This window comes from Apium graveolens, chromosome 10, assembly GCF_009905375.1.
Source record: "Apium graveolens cultivar Ventura chromosome 10, ASM990537v1, whole genome shotgun sequence".
NCBI lineage: Eukaryota > Viridiplantae > Streptophyta > Magnoliopsida > Apiales > Apiaceae > Apium > Apium graveolens.
This window is the reverse complement of record NC_133656.1, coordinates 2,601,899-2,628,975: the sequence shown is the minus strand read 5'-3', so window position 1 is coordinate 2,628,975 and position 27,077 is coordinate 2,601,899. Positions and strand designations below refer to the sequence as shown.

The following is a 27,077-nucleotide window of genomic DNA, read 5'->3' as shown; positions in this document are numbered from 1 at the left end:
TCATATGTTTCCTCTTCCTCTTCATACAGGGAGTCATCCTGTTCCACATAATCCTCATCTTCCTCTTCACTGTGTTCCTGGTTCCTATCATCCAGGGAAAGCCAATGTGGTGGCTGATGCCCTTAGTAGAAAGGAAAGACTCAGAATGATAACGACTTTGGAAGAATTGATAAGGGATTTTGAGAAAATGGAAATAGAAGTAAAGGTAACCGGAACCGGAACTGAAAAGCTTTTTGAGATCTCAATGCAGCCCGAGTTATTGGAAAAGATCAGATTGTGCCAGGAGAAAATATTGAATGAAGGCAGAGAGTCAATGACTGGAGAGGAGATCCATACTGAGAAAGATGATAAAGGGATAATGAGGTACTCCTACCGGATTTGGGTTCCGAATGTTCAAGAGCTTAAAGATGAGATATTGGATGAAAGCCGTATTCCATTCACCCGGGAAGTACCAAGATGTATAGGGATTTGAAGGAATATTACTGGTGGCCCAACATGAAGAGGGACATAGCAGAATGGGTAAACAAATGTTTGACTTGCCAAAGGGTAAAAGCAGAGCACCAGAGACCCAGTGGACTCTTACGACCCCTGGAGATTCCCGAATGGAAATGGGAACAGATTGCGATGGATTTTGTTGTAGGCTTGCCAAGGACGAAAGCCAATCACGACGCCATTTGGGTAATTATAGACCGACTGACAAAGTCCGCTCATTTCATTCCTATCAATGAGAGATACACAGTCGATAGACTGGTGGACATTTACCTTAAGGAAATAGTGACGCGACATGGAGTCCCAGCATCCATTGTCTCAGACCGAGACCCCAGGTTCAACTCCAGATTTTGGAGGAGCTTTCAGGAATGTGCGGGGACCAAGTTAAATATGAGTACCGCGTACCATCCCCAGAAGGATGGGCAGAGTGAAAGGACCATCCAGACACTAGAGGATATGTTGAGAGTCTGTGCAATAGATTTTAAAGGGAGTTGGGATGATCACTTGCCGTTGATCGAGTTTTCTTATAACAATAGCTTTCATGCTAGCATCGGAATGCCGCCTTATGAGGCCCTGTACGGAAGAAGGTGTCGATCTCCCTTATACTGGGATGAAGTAGGAGAGCGGAAGATGCTCGGACCCGGAGTGGTCCAAAGGACCAAAGATATAGTGGATCTTACCAGAGGGCGACTTGTAGCAGCCCAAGACAGACAGAAGAAATATGCAGACCTAGCCTGAAAGGACAAGGAATATGAAGTAGGGGACTTAGTACTGCTAAAGGTATCCCCTTGGAAGGGATTAATGAGGTTCGGAAGGAAAGGAAAACTAAGCCCAAGATACATTGGACCTTTTGAGATACTAAGACGGATTGGAAAGTTAGCTTACGAGCTAGCCTTACCCCCTAACTTGCAACAAGTTCATAATGTGTTCCATGTGTCAATGCTAAGGAAGTATCATCGGGATGCCAGACACATAGTGGAGTACGAGCAGGTGGATATGCAGCCAGATCTAACTTACGTGGAGAAGCCAGTAAGGATTATAGATAAGAAGGAGCAGGTGCTTCAGAACAAAGTGATCAAGCTAGTCAGAGTACTATGGCAGAATCATAATGTGGAAGAATCAACTTGGGAACTAGAGAGCACAATGCTAGAAAAGTACCCCCATTTGTTTTCTGTTTGATTCCGGGACGGAATCCTTTTAAGGAGGGGAGACTGTAATAACCCCCAAAATTTTCAACTTTTTGTAACCCTTGTGAATAGTGTTTTAGCTGAATGAGAAAACTTTTCATGCCACACTATGTAGGGGTTCTGTTATGGATATTCTGAGATTTTATTAGTACTCTATACGGTATATGAGTGTATGTAAAGATCGTCAGAATCCAATTCCGAACACTTTGGTTTTTCCCGGAAATCCACTAGATACGGAGAGAATTGAGTATAAGGTAACAGGATAAAAAGGATTTAAATTAAAGGATTATAATAGAGGATCATAAAAAGGAATATAATGTATTGAGAAAGGTTAAGGGAACCTAAGTAATAAGACCCCGGGTATGATCCCTCAAACGATAAACGAAAACGAAAGTTAAGCGAACCGTATAACAGATCAGCGGTCATTAGGCAAACAATTAGGAGGTTAATCAAAGGGATTAGAGAGGATGATGTCACCCAACCAATGAGAAGAGGACAAGGAGGGAAAGATGACATCATAGCATGACACAAGCATGACATAGGAGGGAAGGAAGTGTGGTTGAATTATAACCACACAAAATCAAGGTTAATTAGGTAATTAACCTAAAACAAATCAAAAAGCAACCAACCAAGCCAAAACATTTCATTTCACCAAACAAAACACAAAACCCTCTTTTTCCATTGAAGCTCTCGGCTTCTTTCTTAGGAAAATGAAAGTCCAAGCTCCTCCACTTGCTACTTTACAAGGTAATTATCCTAGCTTCTCCTAGTTAAGTTACATACTTCCTAGAAATCTTAGCTTCAAAATCCTTTCCTAGCATTTCCTATAAATCATTCAAGAAGATGGTGAATAGTACTTTTTTGAAATTAATTTTTGTGTTCTTGATTTCTTTGAAAGAACAAGCTTGTAGGAGGTTAGATTAAGGCTTCCATGGTCATTCTAAGGACCTTTCATGGATTAAAAGCTTCAAGGAAGGTATAACTCTTCATGGTCTTAGTTTTAAGTTTTGTTGTTTAGATTTCCTAATGTTTAGATGATGGGTTAGTGTAATGGGTGTGTAATCATGTTTAGAGCTTGTTATGAGTAGTTTAGTTGGTGAGAGGCATGATTATTGTGTGTTTAGAGATTGGTTGATTTTGTGATATTTTTGGAGTTGGAAATCTTGGTTATTAGTTAATAAACTTAAGTAAACTCTTAGTTCATAATTGAGAAATAAGTATGAATTGGAAATATTGAATTGTTGGGGCTGTTGTAGTATGGTATGGATGGATGTTGGTTGTATGAATAATTTGTGGTTGAATTGTGGTTGGTTTTGAATGGTTTTAAATTGGGAAATCACGTAAACATAGCCGTCGTAACGTCCGATTTTCTTTAGACTGTTTTTGTGCATAACATTAGGACCCGAGAACCCCCTGCTAGATTTTGACCATTTCCATTCCTAGATAGTTCGTGTTACGAGCTTCGTTTTGATATGTAGTTCGTTCGATTCCGATGCACGGTTTAGGAGAAACGACCGTTTCAAGTAACGGCGTTTCGCGAACGAAACTTTTCCCCTCGCCTTACTTTGAAACATAGGTTAAAGACCAAAAAGGGTTAATTAATGTATGAAACATTTATGGTAAGTGTGTTAGGCAGTTGGTAAGATACTCGCGAAGGAATCGCCTTAAAACTCGTAAAGGTTAAATTATTAAAAATGGTGGAGCCGAGGGTACTCGAGTGACTTAAGCGAATCAGTAAGCGCAAAACAAGCGTTAGAGTCTAAGTTAGTTAAAGTATAGATTTACAAGTGACTTTGGTTTAATTCCAACTTACTTGTTGTTTATAGGTTACCAAACTCGTCCCGAGCCTTTTATCACCCCAAGTCGCTCAGGCAAGTTTTCTACCCGTTATAACTGTTGTTGTGATGTATATATGTATATGCATTACCTTGCGATAGATGCATGTTGGTTAATTAGCAAATGTTGCAATATATTGAAGCATGCTGCTATGGTATATATATATATATGCATGCCTGTTTCGTATTCTTTCCATATATATCTGTTGATTCAGTTGATAATACCTATGCTAGAGAATAGCGGTAATTTGCATATACCCTTAGTATAGGGACCCAAAGGTGAAAACATTTTCTAAAACCGGGAGTCGAGGATCCCTAGTAGATTTTGGTATATTTGTATATATATATATATATATGGTCATAGTTTTCAAAACTATTAATCGAATAAGGTTTATTCGATAACTTTATTTTTATTATTGAATATTATTTCGAATATTCATTCGAGGACTTATGACTCCTTTTATTTTATTATTTGAATATTATTTGAATATTCATTCGAGGTCTTATGACTCAGTTTATATTATTTAATGAATATTATTTGAATATTCATTTGAGGATCTATGACTCCGATTATTTGCTGAGATATGTTCTTTATTTTATTAAAAAATAAGATGTAAATAATCAGACTTATTTTCGATTATTCAAATAAAGATAATACTTTTATATAAGTATATTTTTGGTTATTTAATATCCATTTCAAGTATAAGTTTTAATACTTCTACTTCGATTATTTTTATAAGGATTATCTTTATGAGAATATTATTTAAATAATAATATTCAGGCATTTTCTAAATATACTGGGGACTGATTTACTTCATTAAATCAGCTTTACTCCAAACACTCTTTAAAGTGTTTTCGAGTCTTCAAAATGATTTTTAAAAGTTAGAGCGGATCCCAAAACTCATTTTTTTTATATTTAAGATCTTCCTTTCTAAGGGGATTTAAATACTCGCTCAAAACCCGAGGGATCAGCTCTGTGGTGTATTTTATATTCGCAACAAGGTTGCAGTTTTGGTAAATGAATTGATTACTTACCCAACGTTCGGGAAGTAAGTCCATCTATTGAGTCAGCATAAGCAACATGGGCTCAGTGGGCGTCCATGATAGTGTAAGCGGCTCAGTGGGAGTCCATCAAATGCATAAGTGGCTGAGTGGCAGTCCAGCATAAGGTCCTATTACGACCAGGGTGATGACCAGTGGGGAATTCGTCCATCTACTAGTAGAAAAGGTTACTTATGGGTATCTTTGCCTGATCAGCAAGATATCAGGCTTATGCCAAAATTCTTTTCCTTTCCAAATTTATTGGATATTGCAATTCTGTTCATACTTTACATGACAGAGGTTTTCAGGAAATGTATAAAGAAGATGTATATGTGGATATATATATATATCAGAACTTAATGAAGTATATCATAACTTCATTTCCTTTAATAATATTTCAAAGGTTTAATCTATTCAAATCTTGTCTGGTAGTCTCATCTGTGTGATGAACTGTTGAAAGCTCATTATACTTTGAACAGTGGTAGTTCAAGTAGCTTTATAAATGATATAAGTATAGTGAAGTATTTGGTAACTTCATCCCTTATTTTTACTTATATCTAGTAAGTAATTATCTTACACTTGATAAAAGATTCTAGTAAGTATCCATTTAGATACTTATATTATTGTTATCATTACATATTATCTTGCGAGCTGTAAGGCTCACTCTTGCTTTATTTCTTCATCACACAACAACAGTTAGGAAAGATGGCCAGACTCCAGCACACCCAGCGCAAGCGCGTGGAAAGCGTCCCGCGTCTTCCCGATGATGTTGTAGCTGCTATTGCTGCAGAGGTAGATCTATTGTAGATCAGACCATCTACTTTTGAGAATCAATTATGTATAATTATAACTTGTGGCAGATAATGGCAATTAACTGTAAATTTATCAAGTAATCATTTTGGGTTGTAATAACTTTTAAATTGTGGATTCAAAGACTTGTACTTATTTCAATTTCATCTCTGAGACTATAACGGGTTGTGGTGTGTGTTAGTGTGGGGTCACAACATAAGGTTATTATTATTAATTAAGTGAAGTGATATTGTGGAAAGAAAGACCGTGACGACCCGGATCCCCGACCCCGGATCTGGGGGTGTTACAACCAATATTGGTTTTACCCGATGAAAATGGCGAGTTTGTAATCTACAACAATGTTTCGTATAAAGGACTAGGTTGTGTGCTAATGCAACACGATAAGGTAATAACATATGCGTCAAGCAAGTTAAAGCCGCACGAACAGAAGTATCCTAAACATGATTTGGAATTAGCAGCAATAGTGTTTGCTCTTAAGATTTGGAGGCACTATTTATACGGAGAAATGTGTGAGATTTACACGGATCACAAGAGCTTAAAGTATAGCTTTAGACAGAAAGAACTAAACATGAGTCAACGGAGATGGTTGGAATTAATTAAGGAGAATCAATTATGTATAATTATAACTTGTGGCAGATAATGGCAATTAACTGTAAATTTATCAAGTAATCATTTTGGGTTGTAATAACTTTTAAATTGTGGATTCAAAGACTTGTACTTATTTTAATTTCATCTCTGAGACTATAACGGGTTGTGGTGTGTGTTAGTGTGGGGTCATAGCATAAGGTTATTATTATTAATTAAGTGAAGTGATATTGTGGAAAGAAAGACCGTGACGACCCGGATCCCCGACCCCGGATCTGGGGGTGTTACAACCAATATTGGTTTTACCCGATGAAAATGGCGAGTTTGTAATCTACAACAATGTTTCGTATAAAGGACTAGGTTGTGTACTAATGCAACACGATAAGGTAATAACATATGCGTCAAGCAAGTTAAAGCCGCACGAACAGAAGTATCCTAAACATGATTTGGAATTAGCAGCAATAGTGTTTGCTCTTAAGATTTGGAGGCACTATTTATACGGAGAAATGTGTGAGATTTACACGGATCACAAGAGCTTAAAGTATAGCTTTAGACAGAAAGAACTAAACATGAGTCAACGGAGATGGTTGGAATTAATTAAGGATTACGACTGTACGATAAGTTATCATCCCGGGAAGGCGAACATTGTAGCGGATGCGCTGAGCCGCAAGGAAAGGTTGAATATGTTAACTTCATCTAAAAAGTTGACCAAGGAATTTGAGAAATTGGAAGTCAAAGTACGAGTTTCAGAATTGGCAAATGAAGCAATGTATGCGATGACATTTCAGCCAGAAATTTTGGAAAAGATTCGATGTTGTCAAGAACAAGTGATGAATCACGAAAATGACAAATTGACAGGAGAAGTGAGAGTTCAAAATGATGAAAAAGGAATATATCGCGTTGGCTCACGTATTTGGAATCCTAACATTATGGAATTGAAGAACAAGAATTTCCCGAAGCGCATAACTCGAGGTTTTCGATTCACCCTGGTAGTGCAAAATGTACAAGAATTTAAAAGAAAGTTATTAGTGGCCGAACATGAAAAAGGAGATCGCGGAATGGATAAGTAAATGTTATACGTGTCAAAGAGTAAAAGCGGAACATCAGCGATCGAGTGGATTGCTTCAGCCACCAGATATACCTGAATGGAAATGAGAGCATATCGCGATGGATTTAATGGCAGGATTGCCAAAGACTAAGTCTAATCATGATACAATTTGGGTAATAGTCGATCGACTGACAAAATCAGCGCATTTCTTGCATATCAACGAAAGATTCTCATTGGAAAAGTTAATAAAGATGTATTTGTATGAGATCGTGATGCGTCACGGAGTTCCAGTGTCTATCGTATCTGATAGAGATCCGAGATTTAACTCGAGATTTTGGAAAAAAAATTCATGATCATTTTGGAACTAAGTTAAAAACGAGTACGGTGTATCATCCGCAGACTGACGGATAAAGCGAAAGGACAATTCAAATGATCGAGGATATGTTGAGAACTTGTGCATTGGATTTCAAAGGGAATTGGGATGATCATTTACCATTGATTGAATTTTCTTACAACAACAGTTATCACACGAGTATCGACATGCCGCCCTATGAAGCCTTGTATAGAAGAAAATGCAGATCCCCTACCTATTGGGATGAAGTTGGCGAGCGCAAGCTAATAGGCCCAGAATTAGTGCGACAAACGAAAGAGAAAGTGGAAGTGATTCGCAAAAGGCTGATAGATGCTCAAGATCGACAAAGAAAGTATGCAGACCAGAGTCGGAAGAATGTGTTATTCGAACCCAGAGACAAAGTGTTGCTAAAGATATCTCCATGGAAAGGTCTATCCAGATTCAGGAAGAAAGGGAAGTTGAATCCTAGATATATTAGACCCTTTGAGGTGCTAAGGCAAGTCGGAAAAGTGGCATACATATTAGCGTTACCTCCGCAGATGCAACATCTTCATAATGTATTCCACGTGTATTTATTGAAAAAGTATAATGTTGATGCAAGTCACGTAGTCAAGTTAGAACCAGTGGAAATTCAACAAGATCTTTTATACGTGGAACAACCAGTGCGAATCTTAGATCGAAAAGAGAAAGCGCTTAGAAATAAAGTTGTACCTCTAGTTAGAGCATTGTGGAGAATCCTAAGATAGAGGAATCAACGTGAGAATTAGAAAGTGAAATTCGAGAGAAGTATCCCCATCTATTTGTTTAGACTAGATTCTAAGGACAGAATCCTTTTAAGGGGGTAGATTGTAACGACTAGGAATTTTTGTGAATTAATTATGCGAGTAAAGTGTAATTAGATGAATTATGTGTTATTATGTGAAATGGGAATGTTTAAATGAATATTATATTCCAGTTTGACGTGTTAGCTAGTATAAAGAGTATGATTGTGAATCGTAGTTGAAAACGCTCAGCGTCGGGCCGTTAGTAAGGACGTGACCCGTTACGTGAAAAGTGAATAATAATAAAAAGGGAAAATTTTATGCTTGAATATATTTCAATACGAGTCATGATATGTGTATTTATGTTGTTTCCTGTTAATGTGCATGATTATGTGTTCTGGAAATTTTTTAAATAATTTTAAGGGATTTATTTGATTTAAATTAGGTTTACTGAATCTTTATATATTTTTATAAAATTATAAGAGTATGGTCAAGGCGTAAAATTTGCTTTATTATCTTCGAAATAGTCCTTGAGACTTTCTAAAAGTGATAGACGAACTTATTTCGTGATCGGCGTATTTTAAAATGATTTTATTGGGTTATGTTTCTATTTTGAGCGTAATTTTGTAAAATTCATATAAAATAACCGCACGCTCAAAAATTATTATAAAAATATGGCTAGAAATATAACTTCAAGATCTTTATTGTAAAATTGTTATTCGTGATATTTTCATCTTTTCTGAATAAATTATGTATTATTCAAATTCGTTTTTGAGTTTAAGAATAAAAGATAAGTCAAATAAAAAATGAGAATATGGTACAATTACCATATTGCCCCTGCCAATGTATATACCCCCTACCTTTTTCATTTTGTCACCCCGTCCCCTTTCTTCATCACTCTCGTACTCTCTCTCTTCTCTCTCTTCGATATAAAACTTCTCTCCTCGATTTCTTCTCTGTTCTTGCTCCGTTTTCAATTTCGAGACCATACCTGAGTTGGTTTCGACTTCCTCTATCTGAATATATCAATGCATATGTGTTTCATTACGATAATTGGAAACCATAATTTGGGTTTAGTTTGATTTTCTTGGGTTCTTGGTTGAATCAGTTGATTTCAGTTTTGTTTATGATATGCAAAGTGTTTGTATTGATTTTGTGTACGTATCGGTGGAGTCTCGTCGAGAAAACCCCGGATTGGGGCATCTACGGGACTTTGTCGCCGTCGATGATGAGCTCCAGCGAGCCGACGGTGGACAGTGATGTTAGGCTGAGTCCTATAACTTATAAATTGTTCAACTCGAGTCATGCATGTCATTAGTTTGTAAAGATTTCGAATATGGATTTCTGAGTTGTGATTATTGTTCGGGTTTCGATTGTAAATTGATGATTATTTGTTTGATGTCTTTGTGTGTCATGCATGTTATTGTGTTGAAGTATGATATATAGAAATTGCGTTAAAAATAAGTTGCATGTTAAAATCGAACATGAAATTATGATTTCTTGTTTGGCATTTATGTGGATTTGATTATATAAGTTGAGATTTATAAATGATTAGTTAAAATTGATTAAGGTGAAAATTATAGTTTTGATTTTGAAATGTTGATTCGAATTATGGGATTCATGGTTCGAATTATTTGAGTAATTCGGTTATAAACCGATTAATTTGATACAATACTAAGTCGAGTGATTTTGAAATGATATGCTCTTTGTAAGTTGATATGGTATAAAGGTTGAGCCTCAAACTATATGAAATTGAGATTTAGTAATATAATAGTCTCAATCGAATAAAGTATTGGGTTTTGAGTTATTGATTTGATAATTGGTTATGTGTTATACACGAATGGTTTAGCATGGTTACTTGTATTGTAATATTATAGAAAGAGTGTATAAGAAAAAGAAAGATTGGTTGTTGATTGATGGATAAAAGGATAGCGAATATATACGAATAGGTCATGCCCAAATTCCGAGAGAATTATAAGGGCTAAAAGTGGTATATGATATTAGAGTTATTCATCGATGAGATATATTTATATGTTTATTTGATTACGTGATTTGTGCTTACGTCCATGAGAGACGACTATCTGCTTATATGCATTGAGTCGGTAAAAGCTATGATAGTGATTAAAGTCAAACGTTGGGGGTAGAGAGTAAACGTTCAAAGAAACGTCGAGAGTTGACAAGATTCTAATTAGGCTTATTCTGTGATTGTAGATTTGGATAGCGGAGGCATTCAGGCTAGAAAAAGGAAATGAGCCCTAGGTGGTAGTAGCTTACTTTCAGTAAAGCAGGAAAGCGATTTAAGGCAAGTAACCATGTCTTCTCTTGTGAATTGTTTATAGAGAGGAAATTATTAATCCCGTGATTAAATAGAGGCTTTTTATTGAAATTATGATATACTTTTTATTTATTCTGAGAAACCCTGATATTGTTCTTATTACAACTTGATATCAGATCCTGTTCGATCCTTAATAGTAAATCTGTTGATTCATACCCTAAATATCATATTGTTTCTTTTATTATCTTATGTTATCGTAAACCCTAAAAGAACCTTTATGATCTTCCTTACATAATGTCTTGATCAGTCTGGATTCTTCGATAACCATGAACCCTGTCATGTGTTGATCTTTGAAACTATTCTAACTTGGAACTAGTATACCCTATTTGTCATTTGATCCAGTTCCTTAGTATTGATCTCTGTTTACGTTTGATTCGTTCACTTTTCTTGAAATCTTAAATTGAACTTAAGAATGATTTTCGACTTGAATGAGTCCAAATGATTTCACATTCTTGGTAATGTTAAAATGAATTTAGTCAACTCTTTTCCTTCTTCCAATACCAAGGTTTTCCAAACGAATTCCTGATGGATTGGATAGAGACGTAAGAGGCTAGTGGGACTAGTCCAGTCACATAAGAGGCTAGCGGGGCTAGTCCAATATAAGGTTGTAATGCCATAGGTACCATAACGACCAGATGGAGGTCGGTACGGTTGATCGCCCGTATTATATTTAAAGATAGATATTCCAATCAAGGGTTCCCTTATACTCTATAAAGATGAAAATATTTACATTCTTTGAGCAGTTGCTCCTTATTCTTTAAAAGATGAGATAAAATGAAATGGAACAACTTGAGTCTTCGTTTCAGTTGTAATGTTGTGAACCCTGTCACTTTATATTGATGATAGGTTTCAAAGTTTGACTGATTGTTACCTTATGTTGTGAAACACTTTAAAGTCCTAATGATTTGTGATAAATGCCGGCTTTCACCCTATCCTGAGCCTTGATTCCTGAAAGCCCAAATCTTTCTTCATAACCCTTTCATAGCCAAAGATAGAATTCTGCCACCTATATATTTAAGTAGAATGCCTCGTATGTTGATATTGATATTGCATTATAGAACTGTTTCAATAGTTATTTGCTGAGCTTCTTTGCTCATATATATTTTGCTTTGATCTAACCATAGCAGTTAAGAAAGAAGATGGCCAGTCTTAGGCGCACTGCTCGCAAGAGCGTTCCTGGAGGTCCCTACCGTGTTGTAGGTTTCCAGATGTTAGAGCAGGTAGCTGTGTGCGTGAACAAGCGTATTAGTTGGAATGATTGTATACGTTGGATCAGATACAATAGGTTATTTGTCGGTTCCATGTCGGAATCGAATAAATTTGAATTTATTCATATTTTGGGTTGCGATATATTTATTCTTATTGGTAGTTGTAATCTTGTCTTATACTTAATGTTGTTTAGATCCTGTTAGTGTTTAATCGGGGTTTATTATATCTGCTGTTATATATTAATTTAATGGTGTGTGGGTCCCTATATCCTAACCTCGAGATTGAGGGCGTCACATAATGAATCTCGGATTAAAACAAAATAATATATATTATTAATTCAAAGATGAAGAGAAGTTAATATCACACTAAAGATAATTGATATAACATTGATCTAAACTAACCTGACTTTTAATTAAAAAATTGTGGTCGTAGAAATTTGGATAAGATATTGAAGGGGTAATATTACTTTTTCTTAAGATATCTCTTCTTTAAAAAAATCATGAACATAGATTAATATATTTATCATTAAATCATGTCATTTGGAAATATTAAATAAAGAAATTTAAGAATTTAATTCAAATTCAATTTTTTAAAAAATATGTAATATTATAAAAAACCCGTGCAAGTTTTAAACTAGTTGAAATTAATAGCTATTTTATTAAAAAGAGAACAAATTCCGAAGAGTAAAGATAAATTTTAAGTGTTAAATCTAAAATTAAACGGAAACCAAAATTAGGGAAAACATAGGAAAAATATAAGTATATTACTTAAAGGGGAATAGAAAACCCTTTTCATTCTTAAAATTAGAAAGTTAAGTTAGACAATTGGAGAAATTGAAAGAATATTTATGTTAAACACAATTTATTTAAACACAATTTATAATTCAAGTAGCTCGGGAGATGCCTTTCAACTATTTTCTTTCCCTTAAAACGATGTTCTAGCGGGTACGGTGCTCGTGTCTTTCTTTTTCTGTCTAGTAGGACCATAACTTCATAATGTATTAGTTTTTTTTATACATGTCCATGTACATTATGTAGCAAGATCCGGTATGGGCGTAGCCAGGAATTTCAGTTACTGGGGTCAAAATTAAATACATTATTATAATTATTATTTTTGAGTGGGGTCAAAAATAAAATTTACACTACAACTTTTTAGAAAAATATTATATATATATATAAATTTTAGAAAATTTATAAGTTCAATGGGGTCAGCCGCCCCCGCTGACTATATACTGGCTACGTGGAGACCCAATTAATCTGCAGAATAAGTGAAAATTTATATTATTAAATCTTTGTGTCTCAGATTAATATTAACTTTGATTCGACCTTCGTGCATGTGTTAATTCAAACAGAAAGTAATTATATTTCTAACAATAATTCTGAAAAATCCTCGTTTAGAAAACCAAGAGGGGCGGTGAGTTGCGGCACCCGAGGACCTTTGGCATTTGTCGTGGCGTCCGTATGACACCGAAAACAATCATAATTTACATTTAGAAATTTGTTGTACTACATATCATATTAATAACTAACAATAACACTAATATTATTAATTAAAAAGCCATTACTTAAAAAAGATAATACCAAATTAAGTTACCGAGTCATGACAGTAACAAAATAACTAATACATAAGTTAAATCATCAAATTATCATTAATTAGACAGGGGTAACAATAGCTAGCACTGGCCCGGCCCGATCCGGTCAAAGCCCGGTCAAGCCCGGCCCGGGCTTCGGGCCTCGACGGGTCCTAGGCAAAACCCGGCCCGGCCTGGCCCGGTTAAAAACCCGGGTTTCGGCCCGGCCCGACCCGGTTAAAAGCCCGAAAAAGCCTGATTATAATCTGATTATTCTAATATATTTTCTTATATATTTATAAATTCACATTTACTATAAATATAAATAATACTTTAAACACATATATATTTACATATTTGTGATTAATAATATTATTTATATACTTCGTTGCATAAATAATGAAAGAAGATATAATAAGTACACTAAATATATTTGGATATCATTGTTATCATAACAATGATATCATTGTTATCATAACAATGATATCATTGTTATCATAACAATGATGAAATATATTATATAAACATGTTTATTTTCTGCCGAACTTAAATGTTTTCAACGAAGTAATGTTTTCATAAAATATTCGATATAAACTAATTCATTTTTACGATGATCTAGTTGCTAACACATGTATTCTTCAGAATCTCTAATAATACTCGATCCGATTTAAATTAGAAAAAAAAGCTCGATTAGGCTCGCCTCGAGGGCCCAAACAGACTTTGACATTTCCGGAAAGCCCGGCCCGGCCCGGTCAAAGTCAAAGCCCGAAAAGCCCGGGTTTTTTAAGGCCCGGTCAAAACCCGGCCCGGTGGGCCTTTTGTGCATCTCTACAGGCAGTACACGGCCAGGTGGGCCTTTTGTGCATCTCTACAGTCAGTACAGGCAGCAGGCCAAATGTTTAGAGGAAATCATCAAGCACCAAATCCTCTATAATGCCACTTCTACCTCCCTTATGGCTACTACTTTCTTGTGCAACAGGTTGTTCACTTAGATTTTTTGGGTTTCTTACCCTTTTAGGGTCAAAAAACTTTCATTTCAATTCATTTGAAAGTACATAAACTCCATGAGACTGGTTATAAAATCGTAAAAGAGTAAAAATTTGCTTCAAAGTAGTCGTAATACTCAAGGCAAACTCTAGGATCCTGGTTATGAAATCGTAAAAAGAGTCGAGAATTTGCTTCAAAGTAGTCGTAAAAGACTACTTTGCCCTCGCTAAGACTAAGGTAGTTAAAAGGGATATGACAGAAATATGCAATGCATAAAAATTCTAATGCAGTAGGTAGTTTCTGAAATACAATATCCCAAGTGGTTTGACAGCCGAACTGCAAGTATACGAAGTACTTTACTCAAAATAATAATATGTTTAAAAACTCGAACATCGTAACCTTAGCTAGTGCACAAAATTAAATAACATTCACCCTGTTTTAACTGAAATAGAAAACATTTCCGAAACATTGTGATGTCAATTTGTCACCACCAAGGAACTTCCAATATTTGTTTAGCATCTTATCCTCTGGCCTCACTCGGTCCCACTTTCCAGTGCAGAAGATAGCATAGGCATCTGCTGCATACCTGATACAGATACATATTAGCACTACTCGGGCCTAGAATTTAGTTACTACATGGCATCAGCATGAAATCTAGAAAAAAATAATAATAAAATAATGTGTCAGACATACTTTCCCACACCATATATTTTTGTGACGTGTGTCCAATCCTCTTTCAAATATTCTTCGGAAAGGCGCTGAATATCCCTAGCCCGCTGATGCTTCAAACCAAGAGACTTGGTTACCTTTTCTATCTCCTCTGTAGCAACCTCTGTAGCAGCCTTCGCATTTGAACAAAGCTTGAAAAAATTTGGGAGAACTGCTTTAACCTAAACAAGTTTACTAAAGCTTATCAGCGAGCTGTTAGACAACACTAAACAATATTATAAGTACGCTTGTATACACAATTAACAATTTGTCAAGTGTACAAGTAAAATGCATAGTTACAATTATAAGCACAAGCAGGCATGCACCTATGCGAAAAGCAATATACTTTTGCTTTTTGATTTCTATTTTTCTCTAACGAAAAAACAAATAAACAGAACAGGAAGAAACCAAACTTTTGCATATACATTCATCTCATTTGTGGTCTCTTAGTTGGTCAGCATGTACACATTTCAGTCAAAGGATCCGATGCAAAATTTATAAGAGTGTTCTAGTGTTCCAAGTGTTTAACGTGGGTAGGGTGGCTAAATCGAAGAGTATGTAACTTAGATGTAACAAGATTTAGGAATACTATGTTTAGAAATCACAAATCAAGGCTTTACAAAATTAGACTCTATAAAAGAATAGAAGCTAAAAAGCTACGGAGCAGCATCCCTTCCGGCTCTTATCAGTGAGTGTACGGCCGAAGATGCAGTACTAGACTGCTTGTGAAAACTATTCAACACTTACAATGACCACCTAATTAAAAAAAAAGCCTAAATTATAAAATATTTTCATCTGTTGCCTATAGTCAACTATTTTTCAAGTGGCATTCAATGGTAAAACTAAGCAAATGTTTATAGCTCCTGTCTCCAAAAACCTAAGATTTTCTTTTGTACAAACTAAGTGACCAGTCAATTGTACAAACTAAGTTGCATGACCAGTAGATTTGTAGGAAATATTATCATTTGTAGTTCACGAGAAGAATTGTCCTTGAATAATATTACAAGCTGCCATACAAATTAAAAAGCATATTTTTAATAGAAAAGGACAGCTGAGAGATGAGATAAACTACTAAACTGAATGTGGTAAAATTTACATAGTTATTTAAATTTAAAAACCACACACACACAAGAAAGGCATCATAGTGTATATATAGCATTTAAGGTATTGTGTACAAAATACAAAATCTTTATTAGCTTTTTTATAATGTCGCGGAAGTGGAGAAACAGATAAAGAACAGAAAGTACCTGTGGACCAGTTGTGACATTGAGAAGCTTGCATATGACCAACACTCTCCAAGGATCATGGACGTGATCCTCCTGGAGTAGGTTATGATGGGATCTGGGGGGTTTCCATGTGTTGTCAGGAGTTACTCGCTGGTAAGCCTCGTCTAATTCTTGGGCAGCAGTAAGTTTAGGTTTAGGCTTCTTTTTGCTTGCAGTTGTAACCCCATAAGCCTTCTTAGCTTCATTCTCCTCTTGTTTGGCAGAATTTCTAGGCGTTGTAACCGTGCGAGACTTGTTTCGTATCCTCCTTTGTATTCCCCTTGAGGAGTAAACACGTACTGGGACCACTGCAGGTGTATGATTTTTTATAGAATTTTTCTTTCTCTTGTGGGAAATGTTTTGAGGTTGAGTCTCGTAAGCGCAATTCAAGTTTTGAAGTGAGATGTTAGGGTCAGAGACAATAGGCTTATGGTGGTGAACTACATTGCAATCTAAGGGATGAGATTCAAATGCCTTTTTGCATGAATTTTGCATTTGTTGAGTAGGAGCAGCAGCAGTACAACGTGAAAGCTTGTCCTGAGCCCTGAGAAGCATTTCCAGAAGCCTAGAACGAGTAGTAGGCTGTTGTTTTGTAGAAGTAGGGGGAAGAGGTTTGTTGTATTTGTTTTGGGAAAGATCATTTATATGTAAAATAGGTGTATCATGGGAGGAGGAAATTGGAGACGATACCTTGTTCGGGGGTTTGGAGAAATAAGGAGAAAGCACAACAACAGGATCATCAATAGAGGATGAAATTGGAGATGATACCTTGTTAGGTGGTTTGCGGAAATAAGGAGAAAGCACAACAGGATCTCGAGAGGAAAATGGAGATAGCACCTGGTTTGGTGGTTTGGGGAGATGAGGAGAAAGGACAACAACAGGATCATCATCGATTGAGTTTTGAGAGGAAGAAATCGGAGATAGCACCTTGTTTGGTGGTTTGCGGAAATAAGGAGAAAGAACTACATCAAGATGATCATCATTTGCTGTGTTATCAATTTCAGATGCCTTGATGTTGTTGAAATAAGGGGAAACAACTGCAGCATGAACCCCAGCAGCATCACTAAATGTCTTCTTCTTCTTGTTGTTGTTAAAATAAGGTGAAAGTACTACAGGAGGAGGAGGAAGCCTAACCCTCCGATTTTTCAAAGATCTGATTTTGGGTTTGATGATATTTGATTCAATACTCCTGCTCCTCCACTTCACTGGCTTATACGCATATTCCGAAAAAATGTCCTCAATTCTACGAAGATTAACCGCTGCACAGCTTTGATTTTCATCACCGCCGATCGAATCACCCATATTTAGATTCGACTTTACAGGCTAGGGTTTTAGAATGTCTATACTGTCTGTACGTATTTATCCCCCCTTACTTTCCCCTTTCAACTTCTTTCCCCCCGGCTATTCCTATTTCCTCCTATTAAAATAGGATACATTATTCTATTTTAATCATATTTTCTATGATTTGTTTAATATATATATATATATATATATATATTATGAGAATGGTACGCATTCTTAGAATACTACTATTTCTTGTTGAATTATAAAAAAATTAAATTTGTATTTCGGAAATGCACATCACATGATAAATATTTACAAAATACGTGTGTTTTGTAATTCATATGTCGTGCCGGTATTGTGGGTTATTATTTCTGAATTTAAACATCTTTTGTGATTAAGATAAAAATTTTAATGTGGGATGTAGTAATGATTGAATCAAATGAGTATTTTTTTTATATTTTAAAGTTTTAAGTATGAAACCGGGTTTTTAATATATAAATAGGAAGCCCCTTGCAATATAATATGCAAGCACAGTTTAGGAAGGGGTTTTTAAAAAAATTATATCATATTTTATCCCCTTCCTCTAGCATTTTTAATGCGACTCTTCCTATTCCCCTCACTATTGTAAAAAAAGTACAATTAATATATTTCTTCTTTTTTTGTTCTAATTTTTTAAATGTACATATTTATAATATATTGAATTGAAATAAAGGCTTGGAGTTTCTAAAAACACAATAGAAAATGTTTCTGTTAGTGCGACCTAAAATCATATTTATCAAATATTTTTTACGATCCAATCATACGGATGTGAAGAAGATTAAGTGAAAATATAATTGTAGAAAAAATATAATTTAACTTCCTTTCATTCCCCACCGTGGCTATTCCTATTCCCTCCTATTAAAATACAATACATTATTCTATTCTAATAATATTTTCTATAATATATTTACAACATATATATAGGGGGCTACTCCAATAAAAACTAATTTAGAATAGAAACTAAAAACCAAATAATTTTTTTTAAAATTAATCTGAAATATAACACATATGGTATGCAAATCGATCGTTGAGAGATGTAGAAAAATACAGTGTAATCGGATTTTAAAAAAAACTTACGGTTTGACGAGAAAAATCAAAGTAAAAACGAAGGTAAAAAACTGGAATCGGGTGTGGGAGGGTGCAGAGTAGTTGGGTGGGGTGATTTACGGGATCATTAGATTAGGTAGATTTAATGGCTTAAATTGATTCCTAGTTTCTATTTTAATTTTAGTTTGTATTTGATCATTCACACATATATATATATATACTCGATACGTATTATGAGAATGCGACGCATTCTTAGAATACATATTTCTTGTTAATTATAAAAAAATTAAGAGGGATTCGCATTCCAGAAATGCGCATCAAGTTATAAATATTTGCAGAATACATATGTTTTGGATCATTATTTCCGGATTTAAATATTTTTTGTAATGAAGATAAATTTTTTAATGTGGGATGTAGTAATGGTTGAATCAACTGAGTATATAATTTTTCTAAAGTTCTAAATAAGAAATCGGGGTTTGATGTATAAATAGGGAAATCGCCGTACAATAAAAAATGCAAGCACGGTTTAAGAAACGATTTTTACCTATCTAACATGGAATTTATCTACAACACACGACTAGTTCCGGATTGGAATCTCGGGCAACCTACCCTCCAAAAACGGGTATGTTTTTTTGTAATACCATATAATTAGAACTTGAATAGGTCTAGATAAATATTGGCTAACAAAGACATATAATGTCGGTATTTTGGTAATCATTTCTACAGATAGATAAATGCTAAAATAAATATATTAGAACCATTAGAGTTATTAGCGTGTTTGATTGTTAATGATCATAATCATATTTACTATTAGATTACGACAAAAATTATATAATTATATATGAAATTTATTTAGAAAATATAAAATAATATTATTGATTGAAACAAATATAAGTATCCTTCTTAAATTGATTTTTATTGAATTTTTAACATAAAAATTTAAAATATGCTTTTATTTAATTTCCGACAATTCTAGCCGAGTCAAATTCTTAAACTAGGAAAATGATATATTTCCTTCAAATTTCCCAAAAAGATTTTAAAAGTTTAACTTTTTTATAAAGTGATAAGTTATTTTTAAGAAATCTATAACATATTTTATCCCCCAACCCTTTCCCCTCTCATTTTCCACCCGACTTCTCCTATTCCCCTCCCTTTTCATTTCCACCCATCTCTTCATATTTCCCCTCCCTACTGAAAAAAAGTACAATTAATATTTTTTTTGTTGTAATTTTTAAATGTACATATTTATATTATATTGAAATAAAATAAAGCCTTTGAGTTTTTAAAAACACAATAGAAATTGTTTCTATTCAGGCGACCTAAAATCATATTTATCGAATATTTTTCATGATCCAATTGTACGGATGTGAAGATTAAGTTAAAATATAATTACAAAAAAATATGCAATATCAAGTGGTATAATATTGATTTTATGTTAGATGAAATTGATGATATCACTATATAACTATCAGAGTGTTTCATCGAGTCATCAGCATTTGTCATCAGTATTTGCTAATCAAAATTTGTTCATGTCTCTGTTTATCAAGTTATATCACTGTTTGTCAAGTTGGAATGCAGGAGATATCATAGGAAGATATCTCTTGAATGATACATTCTTGTCCATCGATACGTATTTTAAAATTATGCAATACTGTGTCTCTCCCCTGGATTCAGTTCCAACATATGAAGTATATATATATATATATTGAATACGTATTATGAGAATACGTATACCTTGATACACATTCTTAGAATACATATTTCTTGTCAGATTATAAAAAAAATTAAATTCACATTCCGGGAATGCGCATCACATGATAAATATTTACAAAATATGTATGTTTTGTAAATTATATACGCCCTTCCCACATACATGTCGCACTAGTATTTTGGGCTATTGTTTCTGGGTTTGAGCATTTTTAGTGATGAAGATAAAATTTTTAATGTGGGATGAAGTAATGGTTGAATCAACTGAGTATTCAATTATTTTAAAGTTTTAAGAAACCGAGTTCTATATAAATAGGAAAGCCCCTTATAATAAAATATACAAGCACGGTCTAGGAAGGGGTTTTTACCTGTCTCACATGGAATTTATCTACTCCATATGTCTAGTTCCGGGTTGGAATCCCGGGCAACCCACCTCCAAAAACGGGTATGTTTTTTTAATTAACATATTGTAATACCCAATATTTTTTTATAAGTAATTTAAGGATAAATATTAAACTTATAGTTTATTTAAACTAAGTGTTGTACTTAAATTATTTGTGTAACACGTGACACTAGTTGCACCAGGTGGTTAGTTAATGATGTGCAAATCAATTAAATGGAGTACATCTAGTTTATTAAAAATAAGCGCAAGTAATTTTAGATATTTTATAATTCTAATATATATATATATATATATATATCATTGGCATATCATTAGAGAGTAATTAAGTGTAGTTTTTTTTATTAAAGTATAATTATATAGTAAGTCATGTGTTTTATGTACAAAATGATATAATTAATTAGGTTATTTACAAAGAACAAATATTATTATTATTATTATTATTATTATTTTATTATTATTTATGATTACCCGACTTAAGATGCATTATCTATTAAATATAGCTAGTTAGTTCGGATAACAAAGATTTGAATGGTGATAACACACAATTTTAGTGGTTTAAATCACAACTATCACTATCTCCTAGTATATATTTAAACACACGAGTCCATATCTCATCCATTATTGCAAAAGGTACGAGTCTCATTCTTATTTTTCTTTTTGTATCTCTGTATATGTGGCACAATTGTGTAGTATCTGCTTACGTGCCTATATGTGTCATGCTAGCTAATATTTGCAATTGTAATTATTTATTATTTGATTTCGTGAATTTCCATCTCAAACTCTTTCTTTTGAAACTAATTTGCATGCCATGTTCATGAAATCTTAGTTTGGTAATAAAAATTATTATGTATACATTATTTTTATATCATTGTTAGAAAATTCATACAAACTATTTTTAATTTTAGCCAACTTTATTTTGATCCGTTAGTTATGATAATTATAATTTAGATTTTTGTTCATGTTCAATTATTCTCGTTATTATATTACGAAAGTTAAATTAGTTGAATTAGTATGCAAATGCATCTTTATTTATGTTACACTAAGTTAATAATATTTTATATACATTAATTTTAGAGACAAAACTTAGTTTTGTGCGTGTATTTGTATTTGACTTATTAATATTAGGTGCTCAGGTTCCGTGACTAAGTGAAGATTGCATGTTGAGTATTCTGAGATTGTTTATTATTATTATTATTAATTTGTTTTGCAAATTAGGATAGTATAATAGATTTCGAGGAGTCTAGTAGGTTACTTTTACAAATTTAGTGTACATGTTCTTTTACTGTGTTTTGACAATTTGGTTAAATATTGGTTTAGGTCTCCTATCATATCATATAACTTTCAGCCGGATTATTTTAAGATAAGTTAACTTTTCGTACTTATTGAATATTGTTTAAATGTTTTTATCTTTAAAATGTTTTTAAATATTTTGTTACGTAAATATGGATCAAGAAATATTTTAGATATAAGAAATTTCCAGTTAGCTATGCCATTTGTACCCGTTAGTAATTGCGTATAGTTCCGGAACTAGATTACGATACCTTGATAGGGTGTGCTTCGCACAATTTATGATACCTTAGTGAGGAACGCATTACCGACATCTATGAACCTATGATACTGTGTCACCAGGTACTCGTGACCGTAGCGAACTGTGAAATTTATTATGTCTTTATTTTTAAAACTGTGATTTATGGACTACGGATATTCTAAATTATGATTTATGAAATATGTTACAAACTCATTTGATCCTCTGGTTAGTTCGATAGTTTTCTTGTTGGGCTCTTGGCTCATTACTCACAAATTTTCAGGTGCTTAGCTTTTGGGACATCTTAAAGATGGACTTGATTTGAGCTTGCTTTGTAATAATATTTTAGTGATTAAGTTTGTATTGGAGCTGCGTCTCCCAGGATTAGCATTATTTTCAGCTTAAATGATTTTATTTCTGTCTCGGATTTTAGAATTTTAAGAAAAACTAGAAACTTATTCTTATTATGGATTTAATTTGGAGTTTTAGCTGAATATTTAAGTTTAACTATTTTCAGAAAAGTCGGGGTATTACAGTTGGTATTCAGAGCCTAGGTTAACTTCCTGTAGACTGCCTTTTAGGCGTGACCTGTGAGCTGAGAGTTTTTTTATATATTAACATTTTATTGTGGCACTTGTAGATGGCAGATAACGATAATATTTGGGTTGTTGAAGATGAGATATTTGATGAGGATGACCCTGAAGAGGAGTTCATGGAGGATGAGGTTGAACAGGAGCAGGAGGTAACGACCCCTACTACTATGGATGTGGGGGATTCGGCACCAGTTCCTGATTTTGATGACTGTGACTCAGTCACTGGACCGGTAGTACCGCGAGGAGAAATTCTTGGGGAGTTGTCAGATATGGATAATGATACTATTGTTTGGTTGGAGGAGCAGATTAATGAGTTGACTATTGAAAATGGAAATCTGAAGATAGAAAGAGATATTTTAGAGGAGAAATTGAAGGATGAAAGAAATAAGTCAAGAATTGCACAACTGACCTACAAAAAGAAATTGGATGAGATTGTCTAGTTCACTAACTCTTATGATCCAAAAACTTTAGGGAAATGGTGTACCGAAACAGGAGTTAAGGAAATTAATAATTTCATATCAGACATACGACTCCAAATGGAAATTACAAATCGTCAAATTGAGCGCTTATTTAAGAAAGATTGAACTTAATCATTATAGTGTAATTCATTTCGTATATGTATTTATTTTGATTACATGTATTGTGTTAGGTCACACTATCACTGTAGAGGGGGTGAATACAGTGTTTATTACAATCAAATCGAACTTCAAGAACTTAAATAACAGAAAACAAACTTTATTGAAACAATAAACTCTGTTACAATCTGGAACTGTTATCTCTCAGTGATGAACAAAATATCACGAGAGCTGCTAGGGTTAAGTTAATAATATTCTCGATTATGATAACACTTATAGTGTAAACCCTATGTCTGTGTTTATATATTACACAGTTACAAGATAATCGCTAATTGATATGGAATATAATTATGCTTCCTAATATATATCAATCAGATATCTTTTCTTCCAAGTATTCCATTCTTTATGGAATTCCTTCTTCATGCATATCTCTTCTTATGTTTATCTTGATCTTCTTAACTTTAATCAGCTGCTGTCCTTATCTGATCGTCCTTCAGCACTTAAGTTCTGATATCTATCTCCTGATGCTTATCTCCTGATGACATAAGTACTGATATCTTTTAAGTCCTGATGTCCAGTATAAGTACTGATCAGTTAAGTACTGATTTGTCCTGTTCAAATAAGATCTGAAATCTAAACATAAAACATATTAGCCATGACATTATCAAATATATCTAACAATCTCCCCCAACTTGTAAATTAGCAAAATATACAAGTTTAACAGATATTTGATGATGTCAAAAACATTAAGTACAAATGCATGAGAATTAGACAAGATAACTACAACTTACAGTCCTTAAAGCTTTTACCAATTCAACTTCTGATAACAACTTTAGTCTGTATACACATCAGAATTTAAGCAGTTGTAGATCTTCGACTTGGCTTCATCATTTTCTGATCTCTCTGATGTCAGGAGTTGTTCTGAGATAATTCTTCAACAAACATTTCTCAGCATATCTAAGTTCATCAATCATTCTCCGTTTGACATCTTTAAGCTCTGCAGTATCTTCACCAGTTTGAAATATTGCAGCTCTGAGATCATTAATCTTTGCTTTTCTCAACTCCTGATCTAGTCTTATGACATAGGCTTTGTCAGACTCTAGATTAAACTCAAGCCCCTTAATACCAAGATATGTCCTGATCTGTGCAGTATTAGGCTTCATATCAACAATATCACCATTGTGATTTCTGTACTTTGGAACATATATGCTGTCAGACTTAACAGAATAAAGTCTTTTATGTCTCTGAATCTGTTCTTTCAAATAGTTTGCAGCAGTCCCTGTCAATCTGTCATCCACTTGAAGTAAGAATAATACATGCTCCAATTCTTCAAAATACTTCAATGGAATGGCATTTTGTCTTATATGATATACCCTACCATCTGTCATGAAATACAACAAGATGTGTTCCTTCAAGTAGGTATGGTAAACCATTTGTACAGATTCCAGTTGATTCAATCTTTCAGGAGTTGCTCCAATACCTGGTTCACTCAAGGAAGTTGGATCATTGGTAGTGTTATGTACTCTTCTTTCATCAGCACTTCCCAATCCAGTTTTATCTCTTGCTTCCTTTCCAGTAACTACTCTAGCTTCAAAACGACTTGCAGTAGTCTTCAAAGGTTGAGTTTGTTTTGCTTTAGTGAATCCTGGTAGGAGTGTTTTTGATCTTCCTTCTGATATCAAGTTAACTTGAGCTGTGTCAGAGGTTACTTGCTTCTTTTGAATATCAGAACTTTTAATTTCTTGACTCTGAACAACTTGAGCCATGTCAGAGGTTGTTTTAAGAACTTTTCTTGAAGTCAGAGCAAGATTATCTTTGTCATCAGTAATTTCTTCATCTTCAGGAGGTACATAAACTTTAATAGGTTCACCAACCTTTTCTTTACCCTTGGATCTTGGATCTATCTTTGGTTGTGATTTAGCAAATGTTGCTTCAGTTTGTGCCTTTTCTTTAATCACAATACCTTTCAGTTTTGGAAGTGACTTTTTACCAGAAGCTTCAGATTTAGATGTGGCTTTCTTTGATTTAAGTCTAGCTTCTTCTTCCTTTAAACTTTCCAAGTCCATTCCTGGATTTTCTTGAAGAAATAACTGTCGTGACATTTCTTCATCAAGATCTAGAAGTTCATCAGAATTTATTCTTTTACCAGTATCAGAACTTAATTTCTTCCCAGTATCAGAACTTATCCCGTGACTTGCAATTTCAGCATTTCTTGATGAGAATTTTTTACCTTGACTATGACCTCCACCCATTCCAGAGTTTCCTTGGTCATCTTTTTCATCATCCTTTCCTTTCAGTGTCTTGTCATCCTTGCATTTGGACTTAATTACTTTCTCCCCCTTTTTGGCATCAGCAGGAAGTAGAAGAGAGATAAGCAATTCCACTGAAGATTGGATTTCAGTCAATTGTGATTGCTGAGAAGCTTGATTTTGCAGAATTTGATCAATCTGTGCTTGTTGACGATCTTGAGTCTTCTCAATATAAGCAATCCTGTCAATAGAAGGTTGAAAGAACTTTTTCTTATCAAGTTTCCAAACTTGTTCCTGCTTGATTAAGTTCTCCTGAATCTGGTGTATGTCTGCATGAGTGGTTGAATGAAGACCTTGGAGATGTTTAGTACTCAATGCAGTGACACGAAGCTGGGTTTTGAAATCATCAGAATTTAACATTTCATCAGCTTTAGTCAAGTGCTCAGTAAGATGTAACGCAGATGGAATACATGAAACTGAGTTCCATTCCTTAGTCCACTCCTGACCTGCAAGAGTTTCACTCCAAGGCACTGGTGGTTCCTCTGTAATAAACTTCTTTACTTGTTCAGACTTATAAAGAGGAATATGTCCTGAAGGACCTGCTGCATCAGTATCTGCAGTTGGAGCAGCATCACCAGTATCTCCAGCATGTGCAGCATCAGAACTTATAGAATCAGTATCATCTGATATAATAGCAGTGTGAGTAGCAATGGAGACTTCAGCATCCTCTAATTGCTGATCTGATGCTAAGTTCTGATCAACAGCCATATTCTGATGCTCACCTAAAGTCTGATCATCAGTGTCTAGATGCAGAGAAGGTGACTTAGATAATTCCGGAGTTTGAATAGCATCAGTAACAGGTGTTAGCAAAAGATTTGTTGCTGTTGGAGCTTCTAAGAGAATTACTCCAGGCACACCTAAGTGCTGATCAGCATTATCAGCACTTGTGCCTTGATTACCAAGAGACACAGAAGGGGAATTAGCCTTGTCAGATACTGTTTCCTGAGTTGGAGTGGATGGAGAAGAAGTAACTGGATCAAATTCTATTTCTTGTGAGATCAGAGATTCCTGATCCCCTTCCTTAGCTGCTTCCTCCTCATCAGCTGAAACTGGCCTTTGTGCCCTCTGTTTCTTGTATTTCTTGTTTGATTTGGATTCTTTTGGAGTTTCAGGAACAGTCATTCGTCTAAGCCTTTTGAGAAGCTTAGAACCCCTAATATCAGAATCCTTCTGAGAAGTTGCTTTCTCAGCTTCATTTACAACAGGTTCTGAAGAAAGAATCTGTTCCTCAGAATCTGATTCATCTCTCAAAGTAATCCTCCTCTTCTTCTGAGGTGTTTGAGAAATAGTCTTTGTTCTCTTTGACTTAGAAGATGTAGGCTTCACATAGGACTTGAGATATGTTCTGAGAGATGGTTGAGAGGTTTGAGGTGGCTGAGTAGAGGTGGTAGGTGCTGATGAACCAGGTTCTGA

General features: G+C 34.4%; 1 protein-coding gene across 1 annotated transcript; it reads right to left on the bottom strand.

The window, feature by feature from the left end:
- Positions 1 to 14,462: 14,462 nt before the first annotated feature.
- Positions 14,463 to 17,587, bottom strand: LOC141692426 (uncharacterized). The gene is made up of 3 exons (XM_074497255.1): positions 16,165 to 17,587; positions 14,903 to 15,099; positions 14,463 to 14,795 (listed from the first exon to the last, which is right to left on the bottom strand). Exons 1-3 carry the CDS (start codon positions 17,482 to 17,484, stop codon positions 14,648 to 14,650), a joined length of 1,665 nt encoding a protein of 554 aa, XP_074353356.1. The 5' UTR covers positions 17,485 to 17,587; the 3' UTR covers positions 14,463 to 14,647.
- Positions 17,588 to 27,077: the final 9,490 nt, after the last annotated feature.

What these genes read in the sequence shown, in the direction of transcription:
- LOC141692426 (XM_074497255.1), bottom strand. Translation starts at nt 17,484, where the DNA reads ATGGGTGATTCGATCGGCGGTGATGAAAATCAAAGCTGTGCAGCGGTT. An exon ending in ATGTCACAACTGGTCCACAG is followed by an intron (nt 15,100 to 16,164) that starts GTACTTTCTGTT and finishes AAACTTGTTTAG; the next exon opens with GTTAAAGCAGTTCTCCCAAA. An exon ending in AAAATATATGGTGTGGGAAA is followed by an intron (nt 14,796 to 14,902) that starts GTATGTCTGACA and finishes TATCTGTATCAG; the next exon opens with GTATGCAGCAGATGCCTATG.